This window comes from Podarcis tiliguerta, assembly GCF_965153285.1.
Source record: "Podarcis tiliguerta genome assembly, chromosome: 1".
Lineage (NCBI taxonomy): Eukaryota > Metazoa > Chordata > Lepidosauria > Squamata > Lacertidae > Podarcis > Podarcis tiliguerta.
Genome location: NC_139534.1, coordinates 120,626,403 through 120,637,369, shown reverse-complemented (window position 1 = coordinate 120,637,369; position 10,967 = coordinate 120,626,403). Strand labels below are relative to the sequence as shown.

The 10,967-nt window shown below is 44.1% G+C and overlaps 1 protein-coding gene across 4 annotated transcripts; it reads right to left on the bottom strand.

Moving 5' to 3' along the window:
- Positions 1-1,110: 1,110 nt before the first annotated feature.
- EIF5 (eukaryotic translation initiation factor 5) lies at positions 1,111-10,167 on the bottom strand. 4 transcript variants are annotated; one of them, XM_083438521.1, is made up of 12 exons: positions 9,871-10,167; positions 9,213-9,430; positions 6,921-7,200; positions 6,705-6,786; positions 5,972-6,144; positions 4,870-4,981; positions 3,660-3,802; positions 3,340-3,495; positions 3,025-3,186; positions 2,383-2,547; positions 1,709-1,846; positions 1,111-1,503 (listed from the first exon to the last, which is right to left on the bottom strand). In XM_083438521.1, exons 3-12 carry the CDS (start codon positions 6,990-6,992, stop codon positions 1,411-1,413), a joined length of 1,296 nt encoding a protein of 431 aa, XP_083294647.1. In that variant the 5' UTR covers positions 6,993-7,200; positions 9,213-9,430; positions 9,871-10,167; the 3' UTR covers positions 1,111-1,410. The 4 variants fall into 4 exon arrangements, with proteins under 4 accessions (XP_083294647.1, XP_083294645.1, XP_083294646.1 ...); XM_083438519.1 differs by having other exon boundaries at positions 9,213-9,604; positions 9,871-10,121; XM_083438520.1 differs by lacking the exon at positions 9,871-10,167 and having other exon boundaries at positions 9,213-9,774.
- Positions 10,168-10,967: the final 800 nt, after the last annotated feature.

The following is a 10,967-nucleotide window of genomic DNA, read 5'->3' as shown; positions in this document are numbered from 1 at the left end:
AAATGAAGTGTTTCCTCAAAACTTTTGAGCAAATATATAATTGCAAGAACATTTAGTAAAGGAGTTGCTGGATCTCCAAATGTTTTTTAACAGTGCAATGCTAAATAAATCTATTGACATTAGTTTAAGCTTTAATAAGACATATTCTGATGTATGTGAACCTGATACTTTTAGTACATAAAATGTGTTCCTTAGTGGACATATTGTAGTGACCTATGTGGGTTTAAAATAGCACCTGTACAACAATGAAGGGAACAGGAGGAAGACAAACTTCTTTCTGACTGAATACTATCATCCATCCCACTACAAATGGAGACAACCAAAACTTCAAGGTAAAGTGTTGTTTTATGGACATGTGCAGACTTGTTTAAAGAACAAGGAATTTCCCCAGAAGCCAGTTTTAATCCTGCATGTTTGGAAGAGGTCTGGCACTCAAGTTTGCACTCCCCGAGAGGGCAAAAACTATCCTTAGGAGTGCAGCAGCTACAAAGTAATTTATGCTTTCCATTCGTATTTTTCAAGAAACTCGTGCTCTTCTCATTTAAAAAAGCACCCTTGATTTGTGTTGCTAACATAGAACGAGTCCTTATTCAGTTAACATTGAAATGTTTTGGGGGAAAATAATTTCAAAAAGGGACCTATTCCCATTCTTAAAAAAAAAGGGAACAGTAGCAGGCCTGATTGTTTGTCTAATCTGAGAAATCAATAGCTACTTACAGGCTACATGACAAACACTTCAAGAGATCTATATTTTTTTCTACATGTCAGTTGTGATCCTTTTTATCTTCAATCCATTTTACATAATGTTCCAAGAGTCTGGAAGTATTCATTTTGAATGGGCCCAATAACTGAAATTAGGATGACATGAGGAAGGCTGCTCAAGTGTCAGGATGGTGGTGAAAATTTTGTTCCACCCACAACAGTAGTTCTCCTCCTCCACAGCAGGTTTGGCAGCAAATGTAAGTAAAGAGTTGTACAGGTAGACCAAACCTCATCCAATGATACAACAAGCAAGATCAAGCCCACCCCAATGAGTCCTATTCCAGATGTGTTTCTTTGCCACATTAACCGAATGTTGTCCGTGAATAACTACCAGGAATGTGTCATAACTGAAGATTCCAAAACCAAATCCTTTATTTTTCACAACTGTATAAATGTGCTCCAAGTATTTATGTCCAAGACAAAGTTTAAAAGAAACATGCTGTACAGCAAACTTTGATCAGTTTGCTGGTGTATTAACTCCTCTCATCTGTTAAACTTAGTTACAATACCAGTCATGGTAAGATACATTTTGAGTTCAAGAAGTGTAGCACGATGTTTAGCTATTACAGCTTGTGCACACATGTTGCACTTCCGGTAAGAGATGCAGAGAGATATGCACTGTAACACTGGAAACTAGATTGATTCACTTTAAATAGCATCAATATCAATGTCCTCTTCCTTGTTGTTTGCAGGCTTCACAGTTTCAACCTTAGGTACACTGGCCGTCTTGGAGTACACCACCTGCACAAAGAGGTAGGTTTCATTAGTGCAATCAAGTCAACAAGCTTGAGGTATTCTAAATGTAGATGGCTACTACAGTAAATATACCTGCCTGGGAGTAAAAAATCCTGTTTCAAATCAAAGACTTAGTTGCCATTAGGTTATTGCTACAAATATTTTTAAAGATAGATTTAACCAACTTTTCAAAGCTGAGTTTAACACATACTTCAATATTTTCATCTTCATCCTCTTCCTCCTCATTGCCAGATGACTCCTCTTCAGCTTCTTTCAGCCATTTAATGAAGGGTTCTGCTTTGACACGTATTTCTTTGGCAAGCTCTTTAGAGACATATTTCTTCGAGGCCTACAAAAGAAGACTGATGTCAATTCTATGCACTGCATTGTTTCCTTACCTCAACATTTAATGAACAACTTGGGACTTAATGTATTTAAGTTCATATGGGATCCAAAGTAGGAGCTTCACCAGTTCTTAAAAAAAACAAGGGGAAGAATACAAAAAATGTGCTAGGGGGCCAAACAGATGAAAGGAGAATATGAGTACAGTAGGCCTCATGTTGCTGAGGTTTGCTTCTCCCCATATTATGGAGGGCAGTTGGGCTGGAAATGTGACAGAGGAGCGGGTCAGTCAGTGCATACAATTCTACATGCATGAGAAATTAATGTTTGAATTATTGCCCCCAAACTTTGCAAGGGAGGATCCTATGTACCAATGTACAAGTTGTCTCATCCCCCTTTCCAGATTACCATCTTTCCCCCTATTGAAGAGCAAAATCCTGCTGCATAATCACACAATTCATAAAGGCCATCACTGCCATTCAAACAGGTGTATATTTACAAGTTTGATTATTTGTGAGATTTATCTTGCTATATAATACAGACCTTTTCCGCCCAGCTCAGAATGACCTCCTCTTCCAGAAGATCCGCATCATACATTTCCTTCAGGATATGCGGAATTTTAGAAATCAGCTGAGACTGATGCATGGCTACCACACACTCCAGGCCATGAAGAAGGTATCTTTGAGCCTTCTTGTTGTTGTGGCAGAACTGTGAAATGAATTGGGATGGATTAGGGAACAGAAATCTATTTGCATACACGTGCCTTATTAGCCACTTTCCAGACTGCAATACGCAACTCGGAGTTTACCCAAACCAATCAGCAAGCTGTAGCAAGAGAACACTTGAATTTTACTTTGGGGCTGGAGGATGCTTTGCCTTCTCCGCATCCAGTGATGAAAATCAGTGGGCTGCCTGCAGAGGCATGGAATACTCCACCCAATTTGAACCACCCACAGTATTTCCATACCAGACACACAGGCCATTGCCCAATCACCCAGCATAGAAACCACGAGACGGCTAACGAGGGAAGGTATGTGTAACTAACTTTTTGGAGTTTTGCAAATAAATCAATTGTTGAAACAGAATACAACTTGCAGCTTGATGCTATGTCACTCTAATTTTGAGTTCTAAATGCTGTTGTTTCACCATGTTTTAGGAGTATGATAAATCACTGGTAGAACTTACACGCAAGAAATGTCGCCTGTACTTCTTTATCTGCTCTCTGATCTTTTCATCAAAGAGGACTTCAGTCAATACCAGGGGTCCCATAGCTTTGACATCCAGTCTTTCTGCTTCAGCCACTATATCTTTATCAGATGTTTCTATGACACCTTCTTCCTTCTTTTTCTGAAAATATAAAAAACATGCTACTATACTTGCAACCATGCTGGCTATACCTGAATTCCTTAATAGTTAGTTCACTTAATGAATGAGCCAGCTACTCTAGTTAAAAGGTTATGTCATTTCAGCACAACAGGAGCACACTAATTCCTTTTTTACCTTAACGAAGTCAAATAGTATATTAACTCTTTCTTCAATAGTCCTTTCTAGGTCATCAGTCAGGGTGAGAACTTTTGCATGATCACTGATTTCATCCATTCTGCGCCTCTGGGCTTCTTCGGTTGTGTCTTCACCCCAGTCATCATCATCATCATCCTGAAAAGTAAAAGTAGTTAATGCAACAAGTGAGAACATAAATGTAACACAAAGAACCACTTTGACACACTTACACACACCTCTCATATATAGGTAAGCAATGACCTGAAATATGTTCTGATCAAGACATTTCTCTCTCATTCAATTTGACCATGTGTACTTACCACATGTGGAGGACTAAGCTCTTCTGGTGCTGCTGACTGTGGGGATGGTGTCTCAGTATTAGACACAGAACCATTCTCTTTATCCTTGCCTTTTCTATTCTTCTTTTCTTTCTCTTTCTTGCCTGTACCAGTCTCACTGCTCTCTGCAAACATTAACAAGTCTTCATTCAATAGCTGCTTTCAAACAGTTTCATCTGACGTTTCAGTTTCAGTCACAGCTGTCCCAACACCTCTAAATATAGCTTATGAAATTTTACTTCACTGTTTTCAGGTGAGCATAATCTTAGTTTCATCTGAACCAGGGGCTGACAAGACTGCTTAATATGTCTTTTGGGGCAATAGCTTTTTCTCAAGCCAACACTGTGAGGTTGCCTTTTAGAAAAGACACATGGAAAACACCTGACTCTGAGTCAGACACCAAAAGAAATACCAAAAGCAATCACCTCTAAGTGAACCTTCAGAGTGCTACTAATTGTGTGTGTTACAGAACTAAACTTTTCTAGATCCAGCATAACCCGAAGTGTTGACAATGGTTGACCAGCTACAGTGGTGCCCCGCAAGACGAATGCCTCGCAAGACGGAAGGGTTTTCCGTTTGCAGAGGCGCTTTGCAAGATGAATTTCCCTATGGGCTTGCTTCGCAAGACGAAAATTGACGAAAATTTTTGAGTTTTTTTCCGCTCCAAAACCCCTTTTTCTGAAGCGCTAAGCTGCTAAAAGCATTTTAGCAGCTAAACCGCTAATCCCTTAAGCCTTTAATAGCCCTTAAACTGCCAATAGCGCTAATCCGCTAATGGGCTTGCTTCGCAAGACGAAAAAACCGCAAGACGAAGACTCGCGGAACGGATTCTTTTCGTCTTGCGAGGCACCACTGTACTTGCAGTTACAGAAAAAGTACTCTGTGTGACAATATAGAAAACTAAAAGGCAGTGCTCTCATCTCATGTAGACCAGGATGTACAGAATTTGCTCATGGAGAATAACAGCAATGGCTAGGATGTCAAGAGTCTATATAACAGATGGCCTCACCTACAGAGGCCACTGGAATAGGTCAGACTATGCTTACTATAGCAAGCTTAAATTGAAGCAGACAACTAGTTATCTGCCACAGAGTGTTGCTTGCATAAAATAGTCTCAAAGAATGGTAGCCTGCCAGCCTATTTTATGATCTGTCCTTTGGTGCGCCAAAACCAGAGGAATTCATTCACTTACCAGGTGGGTTTTTGAGGATGAATGTGCAGAGTTTATGGTTTGTGTCAAGCATGCCTCGATAGCCACAGGCTTTGCAAGAGTTACCAATGGTTTGTTTCTTAGGATTGACATGCTGTCAAAAAAAAGTAGTAGTTTTAATGCCTGCCATTTTCCCAATTACCTTGGCACTAAATGCAAAGTAAGAATTTTTCATTGCTACTCTAAAAGCCTGGAGGGGAAGGAAAACTCAACGTTCAAATGTCTTATTACCTTGCAAAAGAGCCCCTTCTCCCTCTTGTGTGGTAACCCCAGCAAGGTCTTGAGGTTCAGGAAACAGGAAGTTTCCGAGACCTTGAAATGGTGACACACCAGAAGAAGCTCCTTCGCACAGTAGTCAATGGAGAGATACAGTTTTGGGAGTGCTGGTACTCCCCTGCCCCCCAAGAAGGAGGCATCTCAGCAGAACTTCAAGTTGGGGAAGGCAATGCAGTTTTAGGTTCAGTTCAAGGTGCTGCATTTCACTTTTCAAGCACCCAATGTTCCAGGACAAGACATGAATGAGGCACGCAAACACCCCCCCCAAACCCCTACTCCAATTGGACTGGCCCCTTGTACAGCAAGCTAAAACCAATTGTTCTATGCAAAGGAATTCAGTTAACTTATAATTTGCTGTGTTTGTGTGATTTCTATTCTTAAGGAGAAGAAATCTGACAAAATTTAACTAGCATACTCAAAATTCAGAACTGACAGTACAATCCTAATACATGTCTATACAAAAGGCCCAGTGAATTCAGCAAGACTTCTATATATGCAACTATAGGATTGCAATGTCATGTATTCAATGACTTCACATTACTGTGTCCCCTGGTACAAATGCTGAAGCATAAGCTATGCAAGGAAAGAAAACCTCCAGTGAAAGCTCAGCTGTATATTTACTTCATTTCTTATTTTTCATTAAATAACTTATTGGCACTGCAGATAGGATTTACAGGCAGCCTCCTATCCTGGCACTGACTAGACAAATGTGTGGCACTCCAGCATTAGCAGCTTTCAGACAATGCATTGCAAACTATACTGTCAGTCTTTAAAAGACACCTGTGAACATTCTAAAAGTAGTACCTACCAGATCAGTTTCGGGATTCTCACACTCAGGACAGAGAACAAATTTTTTAATGAACCCATCCAACATGTCTTGTAGCTTATTCGCCTCATGAGATCCATTGACAATGTAACGGTCATTCTTAACATCAAACTGGGTCTGCGCTCCCAGCTCACAACCAAAAAATTTGGTGGGATCTAATAAAAGAAAAAAAGTTATTACGGCTCTGCAATGGCTTGTCTTCCACCCCAATTTATGTTTAAAACATTAGCAGGCTCTTGCTACATTAATAACAGTAATAAAAGAAGTTGGAACTCTTTTTTAACCACAGCATGTTTCACTATCAATCTGAAGGCCAGTGTCAAAATTCCCTCCCCACAACAGCATCATTTAGGAGTGCTGCTTATAACCAGCTCAGTACTGCTATTTGTTAAATATAAGGCAGCACGAAACTAAAACATTGTGTCATCTTAAAAGTACTGTTCATCATGTCAAGGTACATTGTTTCCTTACAGTTGCCTTCTCGCCTTAGGGGCTTCTACTGATTTCATGAGACAAAAAGACAAGGTTATGTATGTTGGCTGATGCATGGCAATTACTAGTACACTTGGAATGTACAAATTTGACACAGGAGCAATCTGAGCAAGGCCTGCTTTTTCTGTGTAAGTCAAATTTGTGCAGTGTTAGAACTGCAAGTTTTTAGTGTCTTGTACAAGAAGAAGGGATGGCAGAGTAAAATATCTATGCACCAACTTACACGTAGGAGGCCGATTAAGCGCCTTTGCAACGTCAACCATGTTGACTATAACTGTCTTTATCCCATTTCCTTTGCCCTCAACCTAGGAAGAGAAGATTTGTTAAACATACTTATTCAACCCAGTTCAATTCAAGCAATAATTCTTTTGTTTCAGGAGTTTTAAATATGGTAAAATTCAAGCTAGGCCTTAAGAAATTTAAATATTGCAGCAACTACCTTGGCAATCAGACGGGGCATTTTGTAGCGATAGAACTGATCTGAAACACTGCGGTTGACATTGACAGACATTTTGGCGTATTAGTAGCTTTATCAATAAGATGGAGAGATCTTTGATTGCAACTTTTTGGTATCTTCTGTCTGGAGAAGACGTGATGACATAAACGACTGCAAGAGTTCTCGGTCTCTGACATGAAAAATTTTTCGCCACCGAGGCTGTGAGGTTCTTGCTTGTATGCTATATTTCCCCAATACAGGTACCAATGGCTGCGCAACAGCTCTGCAAATTAAAAAAGGAAGATTTAGTTTCTGTAGCACTTTGGATAACATTCATGCAAGACTCAGTCAATGCCAATAGATAGTGCTTGGAAACCATTTTAGGGGCTAGGTCAACTTTAGCAAAATGTCATTTGTTAACTTTTTCCATTTGCCACCCAAGACAGAATTAAAAGTATGTGTGAGCAAAGGCTACATTGTTGTTGTTTTTTCTTAAAACACAGCATTGCCAAGTCTAAATAGTCCACTGAACCTTTTGCATCTTTAAACGATCATATGCGAAGAACAACTTTTAATAATATTAAACACTATCTAAGTTATATATATAAATCCTCTATTTGGTTGTTAAGCTGCTTGACAAAAATGGGCAGATAGAATATTAAAACTAAACAACTGTAAAGGTAACACGAATGAATTATGCCTGCTTGTGCCAAGAACAGTGAACATGGTACAATTATAAGCTTTTTATGTTGCACGTTGACTCTTACGTTTACTTTGCAACAGTAATAACTTGTCACATTCCATTGCATAGTCACTCTGCACCTATTTAGCAGGTGGATATTTTCATTAAACCTTTACCAGTTAATGTTCACGTTGAACCTGCACTTGCTCTCAGTGGGAGTTCATATGAAAGGCACCTCCTACATATTTTAAGTCTCTTGTATGCTCAAGGGTATACTGTGCTAGTAAGCGAATGTTGGAGTGGGGCCATACCTACTTAATCAGCACCACTAAAATTTATCTGAACCACCTCATTACACAAGTCCCCTGCCATAAAGAACAATTGCCTGTGCTTATTTAAGCGAATCAAAGCTGTTTACGCCAAAACAACCAGTAACACAGTGGATACGGTTTCAAGCATGGAACTTTGCTCTCCCACCCTTTCCACCACATGACCTAAACACGTGTCTGCAGCAGAATGAAAAGACCCCCCCCCCCCAATATAAATAAGTAAAAAAAAAGAAACAAAAACACGGGGGGAACAAAACCCTTATACTAAGTACTTTGGAACCTGGAGGAAATAGAAAACGTGATGCTTTTACCTGCTGGGGAGAAAAGCCATTCACACGCCACGAGGCCTTCGCGTATAAAGAGCACTTCCGCTCCCTCCCTCCCTCCCTCTGGTTTAATAAAAAAACAAAAAACAAAAGCCCAAAAAACCCCACCTCCCCTTCACCCAGGCGTCGGAATGACTCAGAAATGCAGCAATTAAGCACTGAGTCAGCCTTAAATACGAGGGGCGGCAGCGTGCCGCGCAGGCGCTTCTCCTCTTTCCCCCTCCCTCCGATCTCCTCTCCCCCGCCCCGCGTCGCTCTCTGAACCCGGGAAAAAGAGAGGCATCGGGAGAGAAACAGACAGACCGACAGACCGAGAGAAAGGAGCCCTCGCCCTCCTCCACCCTCCCGGCGCTGCGGGTTTAGGAACTGCGCCACAGAGCGCGCACTCTCCCCAACCACCGCGTCTCCCTCGCCGCCCCTCCCTCCGCCCAGCAGCATCACGAGGGAGGGAGGCGCGGAAGACCTGGCAGCCGCCATCTTGTGGAGCAACCCGCGACCGGGGGGGGGGGGGAGAGAGAGAGAGAAGAGAAGAACCCTGGATAAAAAGCGCAGCGGCGACCCCCGTCTTTATTATACACCCCTTCGCCTCATCTTACCCGCCCCACTTTCCTACCGCGGAATGAGGGACGGGGGCCGCGGCATCGCTCTCAGACGCGCCCCCCCCCCACGAAAGAACGAGAAGAGGGGCTTATTGTTATCATAGCGACGCATTTAAGTGAAAAACCTTACGAAATGGGGCCCGAGAGGCCTCTGCCCCATGGCCGCCCCCACCGCCCTCGCTATCCCCCACCCCAACTCCGTTTCTTTCCCTCTTGAGGCCCCGCTTCGCCTTTCCACAAAACCACCCCCGACCCGAATTTCCCACCCCCGACCAACCGCCGCGTCCCCTCAGGAGAGGGAACCCCTTCAAGCCCCCCCCCCGCCTGTTCAAACGGCCGCCGCCTCCCTCGCGACTCACCGTTTTCGTCCAATACAGACATAAACCCAACGCTGCTCGCCCGGGGCTGTGACGAAGGCCGAATCGGTGTTGAGGAGAAACGATGAGCGACGTCGGGGGGATGAGGGGGGGAAGAGAGAGGTGTAGCCACCGAGCACCCGGACGCTGGAAGGGGGCGGTGTGGTGTTTCTTCTTCTTCGTCTTCCTCTCCTCCTCCTGCTCCCCTTCCTCCTGCAGTCCTTTCAAATTAGACGTATATTACTTAAATAGATATATATATAGCTATCCGCTCTCTTCTGTGTCCGGTGGTCGAGGGCGGAGGAGGCCGGCGCCGCAACCGCCAGGAAGAGGGGAGGGGGGGTCCGAGCGTCCTGAGGCGGGCGGGATCAGCGGGAGCGGCCGTGCCGGTTGCTCTGCCGGGAGGGAAATACAGTCAGCTGAGGCAGCATTGTTAGATGGGGTTGGCGGCGGGGGCGCGCGCGAGCGGGTGGCGCGCGAAGCCGCGGAGGGGGGCGGAGGAACGGCGCGCGCGCACCTCAAGGCTCGGCAAAACCTGCCGTAGAAGCAACCGAGGCGCTTTTTTTCTTTCTTTCTTTTTTTTAAACTGGGAGCGCTCGCGCGCGATCGTAGGGCGGTGGGGAGGGGGAGGGGCAGGCCATAATGGCCGCCGAGCACTTACCTCTAGAATGTTCTCGCTCCGACTGAACAACGCCGTCGCCAAGGCTGAGATCAATCAGCCGCCGGCGAGGACGCGCCCACCCCGCCGCGGTATTGGCTGCGCGCTTTGACTTCGGCCGGTCTCATTGGTTCCGGGCTCCTGTCTGTCATGGCGCTTGGTGACCTCCCCCTCCCCACGTCTCTTCCCTCTCTCTCAACATTCCCCCCCCCCCACGCGCCACCTCCCCGGCCGGCCGCTACGATCGAAGAACTACCAGCGCCCGAAAGGACATCGCGTTTACAAGACGCGGCCAGAGTCTCGCGAGAGTTCAAGCTGAGGGGGAAGAATGAGTCAGTGCCTGGCACATGGGGGCGGGGAGGGAGTGCGGTTCTTGGTCGCCTCGCTTCGTAACGTGAAGACGCGATAAGAGGGTCGGGAGTTATGTTAAGGAGCAAGAACGTAAAATGTACCTCTCTAAATCTTTTTAAAGGTCGTGCCGATTCTGTTCTTTTGGATTTTGATATGAAAAGTAACTGCATGAAACTAAAGAGATGGTCAAAACTTGAGATGAGAGGATCATCGAATCAGTTGGAAGAGAGTCCCGGGGTCATCTAGTCCAACCCCCTGCAATGTAGGAATCTCAACTAAAGCATCTATGATGGCCATCCAACCTCTGCTTAAAAACCTCCAAGGAAGGAGAGTCCACCACCTCCCAAGGGAGATCATTCCACGGCTGAACAGCTCTTGCCGTCAGAAAGTTATTCCTGAAGTAATAATAATAATAATAATAATAATTTATTATTTATTCCCCGCCCATCTGGCTGGGTTTCCCCAGCCACTCTGGGCGGCTTCCAACAAAACACTAAAATACAATAACCTATTAAACATTAAAAGCTTCCCTAAAGTTTAGTCGGAATCTCCTTTCTTGTAATTTGAAGCCATTGGTTCAAGTCGTACCCTCCAGGAGCAGGAGAAAACAAGCTTGCTCCATCTTTCATGTGACAGCCCTCCAGATATTTGAAGACGGCCATCGTAAATACAACCAGAGCTTATGATAAAGGGCCTCACAGCATTTAACCCATGTACATCAGCGAGCACTGCTCAGATTTACCCTTCTG